Source organism: Rhinoderma darwinii, chromosome 2, assembly GCF_050947455.1.
Source record: "Rhinoderma darwinii isolate aRhiDar2 chromosome 2, aRhiDar2.hap1, whole genome shotgun sequence".
Taxonomy (NCBI): domain Eukaryota; kingdom Metazoa; phylum Chordata; class Amphibia; order Anura; family Rhinodermatidae; genus Rhinoderma; species Rhinoderma darwinii.
This window is the reverse complement of record NC_134688.1, coordinates 220,682,017-220,696,504: the sequence shown is the minus strand read 5'-3', so window position 1 is coordinate 220,696,504 and position 14,488 is coordinate 220,682,017. Positions and strand designations below refer to the sequence as shown.

At 41.4% G+C, this 14,488-nt stretch overlaps 1 protein-coding gene across 2 annotated transcripts in view; it reads left to right on the top strand.

The window, feature by feature from the left end:
• Positions 1–4,533: 4,533 nt before the first annotated feature.
• The window catches only part of GTF2I (general transcription factor IIi), a 93,356-nt gene continuing 83,401 nt past the window's right edge, over positions 4,534–14,488 (top strand). The window contains exons 1-3 of one of the 2 annotated variants that reach the window (XM_075852870.1): positions 4,534–4,807; positions 10,522–10,621; positions 14,219–14,357. In XM_075852870.1, coding sequence (XP_075708985.1) covers positions 10,526–10,621; positions 14,219–14,357 — 235 coding nt within the window. In that variant the 5' untranslated portion in view covers positions 4,534–4,807; positions 10,522–10,525. The remainder of the gene's footprint in view (positions 4,808–10,521; positions 10,622–14,218; positions 14,358–14,488) is intronic. The other variant, XM_075852869.1, reaches the window with a different exon arrangement.

The window sequence follows — 14,488 nt, the reverse complement described above, 5'->3', positions numbered from 1 at the left end:
CCCCTCCTTTATCCTGGCTAGTGCCAGGAGAAAGGAGGGGGTTGAATGTTCAAACCTCCTACACTGTGTGCCGCCATTTTTTGAGCGAATGCACAGTGTAGGAGGATTAGATACAGTGGTAATCACACAGTATAACACGAACATACACACACATCGCATACACAAACATAACTTACCTGCTCCTGCCGCCGCCGCTGGCTCCGCTCCCTGTCCTGGCTTCTGAACATATGGACGGAAGCCGCGACCGGAAATTGTCATCTTACTGTCCGGCCTCGGCTTCCGGTCCACATGAAAATGGCGCTGGAAGTCGCTCTGCCGAAGACCTTCCTTTTGGACTGTGTGGGAGCGGCGCATGCGCCGTTCCCACACAGACGGCGTACACTATAGTGAATTGAACGGCTCCCGTTCGTATTCTCTTTGGGGATGTATGTGCCGTATTCCATCTTATGTGTCGTTAATCGACACATACAGAGATGAAAAAAAAAATGTCAGCCCCCATACAGAAGTAAAAGAAAGAAAAAAGAAAAAAAGTACAAAACAAAAACACAAATAACATTTATTTTAATGACATAATAAAAGCAATAAGATATAAAAAAAAAATATTTTCGTGACACCTTCCCTTTAAGGGCTAGAAGTAACTGCTCTGATGAGCAGACCTTTCAATCAGAATGTGACAGATTATATCAAAAATTTCTAGCACGGGGCTATCCAAAAAAGGGTCTACATAGGGCCTATACCAGGGCCAGGGCGACCGATAGAAAAGACCCTCTTTATGGTACAAGTAAAAAATCCAGTAAGTCCTCTTTGAATATTAGATGCATAGGAACCTTCAACGTTTTTTCTTCGAAGATTACCAACATCTTACAGAAATATTGGCCTATTCTCCAGGCTGACCCAGATCTTAGTGATGCCATTTCTACCACCCCTAGCATCACGTACCGTCGATGTAAAATTCTTTGCAAATTTTTGGTACATAGCCATTATTCCATCCAATCCATTCCACGAAGTACTTGGCTGCAATTTCCGGTAAAGGGGTCTCACCCTTGTGGTAGATTCTCCGTTTGTCCCTTCATGCCCACCACCAAGAATTTTTACAATCTTTAAATAATTCTCATAATTTCCTGGTCCACCTGGACTCAGGTTATAACCACTGTTTAATGACATAATCCTACTCCCCCTCTTAACTTCCTCTTTCCATCAACTTTTGCCTCCCCCTTTTTCGTCTAAATTCATATTTTGCATTTTTGCTCAATATATTATTGATCTATCTCATAAAGGCCACTGAGCATATATATTTTGCTGTTGCCCATCAGTAGCAACAGTATGGATATAGTGGCTTATAGCACCTTATAATTTACTTCTATGGTTGCTATCGATATATTAATAAACCTCTACGTTTTAAGTCCACAAGTAAGTGCAACCAATACATATAAACCTTTTTATTGAATTCTTTGGCTCTCAAAGATGTCTAAGTACCTTGATATGCGTACTAGATCCATTTGGATACTCAGACTCTGATCCACCTTCCGTTCGTTATGTGGATAGTGAGCATCTGGTCTTCAGTAACTAAGTGCCTAAGCATTTGCAATGTACTGACTTCTAAGTGTATTGACATGCGCACTAGGATATCTTTTTGTACTTAGACACTGATCGTGGCATCGGGAGGCTTTTGATTGGATGGACGTCTTAGCCTATCGATTGGACTAGTTATACGTCCACCTTATTGATCCCCTGCACGCAACTCTATTGGCTCTACATTATTACACACCTATCCGTGCGTCATCCGGAGGTTTTAAAAGGGGGGAAGTTCGAGCATGCCGTTAGTTGCCGTTATATGCTTTCACCTCTATCTTGCTTCGGCACTACAAGAAGTGATATTTGAGCATCTAGCAACAGGCAAGAGCATTGGAATGATCAGTTTCCCATAGCTCCTGTTACAGCTTCCACTTTCAACGGGGCTCTGAGGCTTGACATGTAATTGGTTGCGACCAGAAATTGCTTACAGTAGATTTTATATATCTCCCCAGAATTTACGTATCTGCCACAGAATAACGGAAATGCAGCAAAATAAGTGCCATGAAGCTCCTTACATTATGAGTGGGTGGCATATCATATTACCCTGAAGAAACTCTATACACGTGGCACACGATTGCTCCAATTTAAGCGCAACTTACTTTTTTGGAGCTCTGAAAGGCGTAAAAGTCTACAACTTTCAGTATTATAAATAAAAAGGTATCAGAACATTAACCTAAAAAGCGTTATCCCAAAAAGACATTTTGCCATACGTACAGTATTCATCTCTATAGAGCTGTACAGGCCTGACATAGTAACAACTTACTATTACATTTAGGGTTCCCCAAAGATATATACATATGAATGAGTAACTTAGAACAATCAAAAGTAATGAGCAAAAAAATATATAAAAATCAGGTATAATTGCACAAGCGACATACACCTTTACTGCTATCAATGATTATTTTACGTATGAGTGATCATTTATCTTTATGTGCGTCTGAACTAGGAAATAATCGCTCAAAAACTAATGAATCAGACCGATTATTGCTACTTGTAAACAGGCTTTTGGGCCTAGCTTGGTAAAGTTCTCTCATTTTCTCAGTTGAGTCCCCACTGATTACAAGGGAATACACCCGTAGGTGAAGTGACAAGGGATGCCAATGGATAAATCCCACCGTAAGCCAACATACCAAAGCCCCACACAACTCACCGCTGCTACTGTACACAAGATCAGCACTTGGGCACGATATATATGTGGCACTATATAGGAAATATATAGCACCCTTTTATTACTCAGTTGCTTCAGCTTTAATTCACACATGGCGTCATTTGTCTGCAGCAACATCCGTATATATTAAAAGCAGATTTGCTGTGGAATTGCTACGAATTTTACCCTTTTGAATTGCAAAGGGTGAAATTCGTAGTAGCCCACGGCAAATTCACTTCCAAAATATGCAGATTTTGTGGCTGATTTGCTACAGACAAATCTGTGGCGTAAAAATACGCCTTGTGTGATTCCACCCTAAGGCCTTGTTCACACAGTGCACATTTGCTGCCTATTTTGCATGAATTTTTAAGCGAAAACCAGAATTGAATCCAGACCTATTGGATCCTTTTTATATCTCTTCTGTTTAGGTTCCATTCCTGGTTTTGACTTAAAGGCTATGTAAACCTTTGAAAGTGATTTATTTATTTTTTTATTATAAATAAAAAGGTGTACCAGTGTGATTGGTGCAACTTTATAAATAGTTTTTATTAAAAATTTGTTTTACTTTTTGAGATACAGCTGCTTTGTATTCTCTATACAGAGCAGCTGTATCTTTCGCTAAGACCTGTATCCGTCAATCCTGCAGACCTGATAACAGTGCTGGCAAACCCGGGCAAGTGCTGAGGCCCACTACCCTTCGGTAGGGCTGGCTAGGCCGCCGTGTGCTGAGGCTGCCGTCATGGCTCCTCCAGGAGTGGAATCCCCGGCCAGAGTGTTGCCAACGAGATTCTGCTTCTAGAGGGAGCCCCTGTCTAGGAGGCAGCAAAACTACCGCTGTAGCAGCCATAGCAGCTGGTACAGGGCCTGCGGCATGAGGGGGCCCGTGCTGCCCACTATCACGGCCCCCTTGCCCAGTGGCCCCGCTAGAAGCCGCTACGGATGCTACAGCGGTAGCGAGGCCAATCGATCGCTATTTATTCCATCAAAACGACGGAACCCTTGCATAACGGAGACAAACGGAAATCATTGGAACCAGGTACGTTACCATTGAAATCAATGGTGATGGAAACGGAAACCTATGGTTTCCGTTTGCGTCTGTCAGGCTTCCGTTCCGCCAGAAAGCTCAGATGTGAATGAAGCCTTAGTTATGAACTTAGATGCAATAGATTACAAGTGGATCCTGCGTGTCTCGCGGACTCACCGGATTCAGGTCTTAGCGAAATATACAGCTAGCAGCTCTGTATAGAGAATACAGAGCAGCTGTATCACAAAAAGTAAAAATAATTTTTAATAAAAACTATTCAGAAAGTTGCACCAATCACACTGACTGACCTTTTTATTTTTTTAAAAAAATCCCTTTCAAAAGGTTTTCATAGCCTTAAAAAAAATATGAAAAATGTGCAGCAAATCTGCACTGAGTGAACAGGGCCTTATATTATGCATTATGAGTTGCCATTTGTCTGCAGCTACTGTTTCGGATTTTTTTCTGTGACATATTCCATGTGACCAAACACTTACAGATACTGCCCATTATATACCAACATTGCCGACCTCCATCTACAGCAGCTATAATGTGTTACCCTCAGTATCCAACGCTGCATCAACAGTGAGAGCTGCAGTAAAGCACGTGGATGAGTTCAGCTACTACGCCTCCCACTCTACAGATCAGACGGGCAGCCATATTACAGCTAGAGAGGCCACTGCAGATCCAATTGCTTTGTTCTCCAGTACTGCACGTCGCGTCGTTACAAAAGGATGCTGGGATACGTAGTCCTTCAACCATCATCACGCTCATCAGTTACTGAGTTTAGGAACCACAACTCCCAAGGTGCAGCGCGGGAATGCGCATGCGTGGTTCATTACAGCTGGACAGTAAGCTAGGAAAAGAGAGAGGAAAAGAAAGAATTAAACAAATGAGGAGGTCAGTGTGTAGAGAACGGTCCGGACCGTGAAAGAACTATAGGGAGAGCCCTAGCCAGCCGTATTAATACAGTGGATGGCTCTGTGGTGGGTACAGGGAACGACAAGCAGCGCCTGAGCAGCTTCTCCACATCCCCAGAATCTGCTGAAAAGTTCGTGGTGTAGGTAAGACGTAGTCGGGGTCGCGCTGGTAATATACTAGTGGTCATTTTCATCTTTTTGTGCTTGCCCTATTGTCGCCCTGCGCGTGAACTTTCTAATCGGATTTTGATTGGCTGGCATGATATGCAGGGGCTGGGCTTGTTCTACAAAGACCTATGATTCTCCAGCGGTTTGTGGTTAGGAATCTGATATTCGTCAATATTATAAACAGATTTTATAACATGGACAATGTGTTTTTTTTTTTAATGATTTAAAAAAAATATATATATATTTTAGTTTGATATATCTGTATATTTACCTATGAATTATAAGAATTGTTAATTACAACCAAAAAGCAAATTCTACCTCCTTGGCATTAACCACTCGCTCTGAAATTATTTCCCTGCCCATAAAATAGATCAGCCATAATATCCATAAAATATTGCTAGCTGTAGTTCCTAACACAATAGCACCATTAAAGAGGCTCTGTCACCACATTATAAGTGCCCTATCTCCTATATAAGGAGATCGGCGCTATAATGTAGGTGACAGTAATGCTTTTTATTTAGAAAAACAATCTATTTTAAACCACTTTATGAGTGATTTTTAGCTTTATGCTAATGAGTTTCTTAATGCCCAACTGGGCGTGTTTTTACTTTAGACCAAGTGGGCGTTGTACAGAGGAGTGCATGACGCTGACCAATCGGCATCATGCACTTCTCTCCATTCATTTACACTGCACTAGCGATATAGATATATCACTATGTGCAGCCACATACACAAGCCCTAACATTACTACAGTGTCCTTATAATGAATATACATCACTACCAGCCTGGACTTCATGTGTATTCAGAATCCTGACATGTCTGTAGCGTCTCTGAGATTCCAGCAAGGCAAACGTAATCTCGCGAAATTACGATGTAACCTGTCATTTCAAACGAGATTACGCTTGCCTTGCTGGAATCTCACAGAAAAGATTCAGAAGTGTCAGGAGTCAGAATAAACATCACGTCCAGGCTGGTAGTGATGTATATTCATTATCAGGACACTGCAGTAATGTTAGTGTTTGTGTATGTAGCTGCACATAGTGATATATCTATATCGCTAGTGCAGTGTAAATGAATGGACAGAAGTGCATGACGCTGATTGGTCAGCGTCATACACTCCTCTGTACAACGCCCACTTGGTCTAAAGTAAAAACACGCCCACTTGGGCATTAAGAAACTCATTAGCATAAAGTAAAAAAATCGCTCCTAAAGTAAAATAGATCGTTTTTCTAAATAAAAAGCACTGCTGTCACCTACATTACAGCGCCGATCTCCTTATGTAGGAGATAGGGCACTTATAATGTGGTGACAGAGTCTCTGTAAGTCGTTCTCCAGTTTTCTGCTCTCTTTTGGAGGTGACAGAGTCCGTGACCTCTGTCACTTAGCAACGGTCCAAACATAATGGATCTAAGACTTCGTAAAATATGAATTGGGGCATCTGAATAACTCCTTGATGAATACATATAATGGAACACGTGTCCAGTTGAGTATAGACTCCAGTTAAAGAGACTCTGTCACCACATTATAAGTGCCCTATCTCCTACATAAGGAGATGGGCGCTGTAATGTAGGTGACAGTAATGCTTTTTATTTAAAAAAAACTATCTATTTTCACAACGTTAGGAGCGATTTTAGCTTTATGCTAATGAGTTTCTTAATGCCCAAGTGGGCGTATTTTTACTTTCGACCAAGTGGGCGTTGTACAGAGGAGTGTATGACGCTGACCAATCGGCATTATGCACTCCTCTCCATTCATTTAGACAGCAGAATCGCGTTCTTACTAGAACATGATCTGCAGCCACATACACAGCGATTCTGCTTGATTAACGTGAATCCAGTGTCCTGATAATGAATACACATGACCATCCAGCCTAGACGTGATGTGTATTCAGAATCCTGACATTTCTGAATCTTTTCTGTGAGATTCCAGCAACGGAAACGAAATCTCGCGAGATTACGGAGGTAAACGAGATTTCGTTTCCCTTGCTGTAAATCTCACAGAAAAGAGTCAGAAGTGTCAGGATTCTGAATACACATGACGTCCAGGCTGGATGGTCATGTGTATTCATTATCAGGACACTTGATTAACGTTAATCAAGCAGAATCGCTGTGTATGTGGCTGCAGATCATGTTCTAGTAAGAACGCGATTCTGCTGTCTAAATGAATGGAGAGGAGTGCATGATGCCGATTGGTCAGCGTCATACACTCCTCTGTACAACGCCCACTTGGTCGAAAGTAAAAATACGCCCACTTGGGCATTAAGAAACTCATTAGCATAAACCAAAATCGCTCCTAACGTTGTGAAAATAGATCGGTTTTTTAAAAATAAAAAACATTACTGTCACCTACATTACAGCGCCCATCTCCTTATGTAGGAGATAGGGCACTTATAATGTGGTGACAGAGCCTCTTTAAGAAGTCAGTGGCAAATATGTGTACGTTTTCAATGCATCAAAGTGTAAAAATTTTAGTAAATAAAGGTCTGTGAAGTGGCTGAGGCCCCATGAACACAACCGTAATTTTGATCTGCAATTACTGATCCGTAATTGTGGATCAAAATACGGGTCCATCTATTTCTATGGCCCACGGACACCTTCCCGTATATTTATGGGAAGGTCTCCGGGCCATAGAAATGACCCACAAAAAATAGGACATGTCCTATTTTTTTTTAATCTGCGGACCGTGCTCCTATACTTTATAACAGTAGCACGACCCACAAATGTGGGTGACAGTCCGTGGCCGTAATCAAAAAACAACTTTTTTGTAGCATGGATCTTGTGTGACAGGATTCTGTATCCATATCACAAAGGGTTTTCATAGTCAGCGTAGATGGGCTGGTTGGTTTTTAAGTATTGCCCTTTTTGTTTTGGTCTATACATTTTGTTTTATTTATTTTTGGTTAGCTTTTATATATGTATATACAGATAGCTGGACAGAACCCAGTCTTTTAGTTTTCACTTGCTAATAAATGGAACATGTCTATGGCCACTTCTCAGAGAACACGGACCAGACAGTCCCATTCTCAAGATTGATGGTCCCAGACACTCATACATTGCACAGAAAAGTTGTCTCTGCTGCAGTCGTGTCACATACTGCCAGATTTTTTTTTTCTCAAAAAAACATGTAATTGAACAGCCCTCTTTTTCTTCCGAAAAACCCCTTTATCCTCGACCAGTCCTATGATGTACACATGTCATGGGGTTGTGCAGACACGGGAGCTGTGTTACACAGAGAGAGGGAGCTCTCCCTGTCAGCCCATTGACCCTCCCGCTAAATGATTGTGGGGTGCGATCGCCCTTGGTCTGCCATCTCAGCACACCTATTAGGCCATGTCATGCCTAATAGGAGGCATGACAGGCATATAATACACTGCAATACAGAAGTATATAAGTGCACATAATTGGCATTGCTGCGTCTCTAATGACCCAAACTATAACAAGCCCTCACAACATTCTGTCAACTGAAAAAAAGTTATAACTCTTAGTATGGCGACACAAAAAAAAACAAATTATTACTTTGTTTAAATTGTTTTCATTGGACAAAAGTAGTAAAACATAAAGGAAAACTATATAAATTTGGTATTGCTGTAACTTGATTGACTCTTATAATAAAGTTATAAGTGTATACATATATACAGCATGGTAAACGCCTTAAAAACAAAAACCCAAAAAACAATGGTAGAATTGCAGTTTTTCTACAAAATGTTTTAATAAAAGTTAAACAATACACTATATGTATCCAAAAATGGTGCCATGAAAAAACACAACTTGCCCTGCAAAAAACAAGCTCTCATATGGCTGTTGATGAAAAAAATAAATAAATTATGGCTCTTGGAATGCAACAATAAAAAAACTGCGTCTTCTTTTTTTTTTTTTCTTTTTTATTGCTCCAATGCATCTAAAAAAATAAAACTGCAAAATATTACCTTAATTACCGCCAATACTAATTTTTACGGCGGTCATTAAGGGTACCTTTTCACGGAGCTGTGTCATAAGCACGGCATGGCCGGGCTGTCCTGCATGTTACCTCCGATGTTAAAACCCTTTAATGCTGCGGTTAATAGCAACCGCGGCATCTAAGTGTTTTAAGAGGGAGGGGCTCTCTACTTCATCCCATCGGCCCCTTGCGATGCGTTCGCGGGGTGCTGATGGACATACCTCTCAACTTTCAATGAGCCTAAAGAGAGACAACTCATGCATGCTGTGGCAATTTTTTTTTTTGTTAAGCCAAGTTTCTGATCACGCCCAATCCCTGACCTTACATGCCCCAAAGTTCCCTTTGTGCCCCCAAACAGTAATAGTCCCCTCTTTTGAATAACAAACAGTAATAGTGTTGCCACACAGTGATGAGACCTCCCTAGTGCCCCTCACAGTAAGGCCCTGTTTACACAGAGTTTTTCCCGATTTTGGGGCACATTTTGACCTGCCTGCACGCTTGCCTTGGTTTTTCTCCACGTTTTTCCGTTGCGGCCATTGAGGGCAAAAAACGCAGCAAAAACCGCTTTCTCTGCGTCCAATTGATGTCAATGGGAGGTCAGACACGGAAGCGCCCAAAGATAGAGCATGTTGCTTCTTTTACCGCTCGTGGGGAAAAAACGCCTCCTCCTCGCATTGAAATCAATGGGAGGCAACCTCGGGCGTTTTTTAGCGGTTTCCACGTCAAAAACAGCTCCAAAATACTCTGTGTGAGCTACTACTCATAATGCTCTTTTAGTGCCCCCACATGGTATCCTGCCCCCAAAGTAGCCCCCCAAACAGTATAATGCCCTATAGTGCCCCCCCACAGAATAATGTCCCTATTGTGCGCCAACATAGTATCATTCTCCTATATTGCCCACCACACGTAGTATAGTGCCCCCCCACACAGTATAATACAATACAGATTGCATAGTAAAGTCCCATAGTGGGACAAAAAAAATAAAAAATAGATCATTTTATAATTAAAAAAATAATTTCTATTCACTTCTTTGGGAGTTATGGAAACAGCGTAGCTCGCCTATATCCGTGCTCCTGGCCACCTCACAAATCAGTGGCCGGAGCACAGCAGGATAGGGAATAACGGGGGTCGGGGGCCCCATTCTAGAAATAGGTGCGGGTCTTACCTCTGTGACCCGCACCTATCGGATATTTATGCCATATTTTGTGGATATGCCATAAATATCCAAGTTGGGAATACCTTTTTAATTTTACATAATTTTTTTGTGACATTATTTAACAGACAAATACTCTTTAATATCAAGGTGAATATATATACTCATTACAAGTATTACTCACAATATAATTGTATGCAGAGCTATACACTCTGAAATCATGAAGCACAGAAAGTAATTTAAAATGATTCCTCTAGTTGAGCATTGGTTGTCAGAATTGGGATGATAAAATGTCCCCTGTATCTTTAATACACTGGTGCTGATCCATTCGAATAACCCCGGTTCATATGTCCTATTCGGGTATATGGATGTTATATGGGGGGTCCCATATTCAGGACTCTTTCTATTAGCCAGAGTGGACTTAGGAGTGTCCAGTTAAGAGTGTCTCCCGCTTACATGGTGTATCATTCATTTGTTTGGGGCGCCATGTAATACTACAGTAGATACCACAAGAAATATGTAGCCATGCTCAACTTCCCGGCTGATCGCTGGGGTTTCGCTAGTGTAATCTGAATGTTGAATTTTTTTTTCTTCTAAACAGGGAGATGTCTAACTTTACATCATGTGTTTTGCCGATGTACAATGAAACACTGGAAAGCAAGGAGGCAGTTAAATATATCATCTCATCCCTGGAGTCAATGGTAAACTGTATTACAAGAAAATTTGATTGCCTATCTTAGGCTGGAAAAACATCTCATTAAAGGGGTTTTCCAGTCCCAAAAAATTGATGGCCTATCCCGTTGAAGTGAATGGGAGAAAGTTGTAATACTGTGAACCGCCACTTCAAGTGTGTCGGCGATCCACAGTGTGAGCAGCAAAGGAAATGAAGGGGAAGCAGCGCTCGTACGAGCGTTACTGCCCCATTAAAACAGTTGATCGGCCGGGAGTCGGGCCCTCGACCGATTAGATATTGATGGCCTCTCCTGAGGATAAGCCATCAATTTTTTGGTACTGGACGACCCCTTTAAGGCCTCATTCGGACGAGCGTATTGAAATATTGAGCACTATACATACAACAAATAAGCCACTTATTGTCCGTATGTACATGCGTTTCAAATGTCAGTATTTTGTCAGTGTTCATATTTTCACCCATGTTTGATTCCGTATTTACATCTGTATTTATTCTGTATATTCATCCTTTTATTACTTTCTGGTTTCTAAAATTCCTCCCTAACATTAATTTACAAAAAAATACAGACAAAAAATGCATGAAATACGTGCTAAATTCAATTAAACATGCGAGTCGCATATTTTACATACATCCTTTGAACTTCAATGGGGTGTGAAGTTCTGGGCATGTTGCAATTTTGAAAATGCGGTCGTCGTGTGGAAAAACGAGAGATTGCTAAAATGCTAATAGTGTTTGTTTGCCCTTTTTACACAACGTATTATAGAATTTACTATATACGGTCAAAATACAGATGTTAAATACGCTCGTCTGAATGAAGCCTAAAGGGAACCCTTAACTGGATGTCCTAATAATGCAGAACTGTTGGGTGCAAAAATATCTTGATAGTAATGATGCTCCTCTGGTCTTTGTGTCCTCTTAGTTGTTTATCGGAACGGAAGAGTTTAACCCTGACTCCATAGAAACAGGGAGAGCCAGGAACCAGTGAGGCAGGGATCATGCAGGTGGCCATTTGTGTGGTGTTGTTTTGCCAACTGATTGAGCTTTGTTAGGTTTATTTAGGGATGCCCTAACCTAAAGAGAACTTTAGCTATAATGGTAATAAAACTTCCTTTAAGGTGGCCATACACATTAGATGTATGTCAGCCGAACTGGCCGATTTTGAGACCAGCCGATTGTCTAATGTGTATGGTGGCGCCCCGACTCTCCCCTGACCGGAGTAGTTGGGGGAAAGAAAGGTTGGGCATGTTAAATTTTAACATGCCTGATCCTTTAGTTCGTTATTAGATAAGCCGGCAGCGGCTTTCTCCCTGAGAACACATGGGATGCTCAGCCGAGCGTGTATGTGTATGGAGTCGGGAGGAATAGCTGTCGGCTAAACAATGTATGGCCATCTATAGGCTATATGCACTCAGCAGAGCTTTGTGCAGAAGACCGTAAGGCAGCACAGTCCCTGTGGATCTGTACTATGGGAGCCATAGGCACTCTCTGTGTGTTCCATGCGGCACTGTATTACGCGGCTATTCTCCCCTAGAATCAGTGCTCCATAATTAAGGCATCCAATGGAGAATGCATCTGTATGCCTCTATATGAAATTGGAGGCATACAGAGGTTTGTCAGGAGCTTTGTACTCTGTAGGCAAAAGTTAAAGGGAACCTGTCACCAGCATTTCACCTATTGAACTCTCCTCACCCCTCACTGGCCGCTACTGTTAAAAGTTCATTGCCGTTATCCCCTCTCCTAAACTCATCCTCCGAACGTAGATAACGGTCCACAAATATTTTCTCCTTTTATGGTAATAATCCGGCAGTCTCATTCGTTCCTCTTCATATGCCCGCCCACTGCTGAAAACTGGCCAATCCTGAATGCTGTTAATCAAAAGTAAGCTGTCACTGAAAAGTAAGGAGGCGGGGTTAACTCGGAAATGCTTGAAGAATGAAGATATGACTCTTTTCGACTGAAGATATGACTCTTATGCTCATTAGCATACAGTACAGGAACACTAAAAACTGAATACTAAAGGTAAAGAGCCGACTTATAATTCTAGGTTACATAAAAATGATTTTTCACCCACTTCCATAAGGTACTGCTGGTTTAATAGGTGAAAAAGTGACAGGTTCCCTTTAAGTTAGCTGCAATCAGATACTCAATGTACTCTGCTGTATTATAGCCTTCTGCCTACCATGGATATATGTTCAACATATGAAAACTTCCATTGTTAACCCCTTAATGACCGGGCCATTTTGCACGTTAATGACCAAGGATTATTTCTTGTTTTTTCACGCTCGCATTCCAAGAGTCGTAACTTTTTTTTTATTCCGTCGACATAGCCGTATGGGGCTTGTTTTTTGCGGGACGAGTTGTATTTTGTAATTGTACCATTTTTAGATGCTTATAATATATTGATTACGTTTTATTAACTTTATTTTAGGAGAGAATTGAAAATAAGCAGCTATTCTAGCATTAATTTTCACGTTATAAATTTACGCCGTTTACTATGCAGCGTAAATAACATGTTAACTTTATTCTATGGGTCGGCACGATTACGGGGGATACCAAATATGTAAAGGTTTTATATGTTTTTTCTACGTTTGCACAATAAAAAGCCTTTTAGAAAAAAATTACTTGTTTTTGCATCGCCGCATTCCAAGAGCCGTAACGTTTTTATTTTTCCGTCGACGTGGCCGTATGTGGGCTTGATTTTTGCGGGACAATGTGTCGTTTTCATTAGTACTATTTTGGGGTACATAGGACTTATAGATTAACTTTTATTTTATTTTTTATGGGGGGAATGGGAGAAAAGACAGAATTTTGCCGTTGTTTTTTTCGTTTTCTTTGGACGCCGTTCATCCGGCAGTTTAATTAATGTGTTCATTTTATTGGTCAAGTTGTTTCGATCGCGGGGATACCATATATGTGTATGTGTGATTTGTTTTGACACTTTTACTAAATAAAACCACTTTTTGGGCCAAAAAAGTAGTTTTATTTGACTTTGACTGTAATTTTATTTATTTTTTTTCACAAACTTTATTTAACTGATTGTAATTTTTTTTTTAAGTCCCATCAGGACACTTCACTATGCGATCTGTTGATCGCATATATAATGCTTTGGTATACTTAGTATACCGAAGCATTATTGCCTGTCAGTGTAAAACTGACAGGCAACCTATTAGGTCATGCCTCTGGCATCGCCTAACAGGCATTTGCTGAAGACAGACCTGGGGGTCTTTGTTAGACCCCCGGCTGTCATGGAAACCCGACGGCGACCCCCGATTTGTTTGCGGGGGCGCCGATCGGGTAACAGAGGGACCTCCCTCCCTCTGTCAAACACATTAGATGCCGCTGTCACTATTGACAGCGGCATTTAATGGGTTAAACTGCCGGAATCGGAGCGTGCTGTGTATAACAGCCGTGCTCCTGCCGCTGATCGCATGGGTACGCTGTCAGTACCCGCGCGATCACAGGACGGATATATCCGTCCTCCTGCGCGAACTAGCAGCTGCTGGGGACGGATATATCCGTCCTTCGGCGTTAAGGAGTTAATGTTGTTGTTTTTATATTGGTAACATTTTATTGCATATAATCTGAATGTTGCCATTGTTCTCTGCAGTGCAAGCAGTTTGCCAGGGTGAATGCAGAAGTAGCATGCATCGCTGTATATGATTCAGAAGCTTTGATCGTTGGCAGCAGGAAAGGAAAAGCTTTCTTTGATATCAGGACGGATTTCCAGAAAGATTTCATTCAGTATTGTGAGTATACCGGAACTTTAAGACTGGGTTCACACCTGCATCGGTATGCTCTTTTGTTCTGCTCTGTCAGATGAACAGAACAAGGGATAACGGAAGCAACGGTTCCGTTGCACGACGGATACCACCGGCGG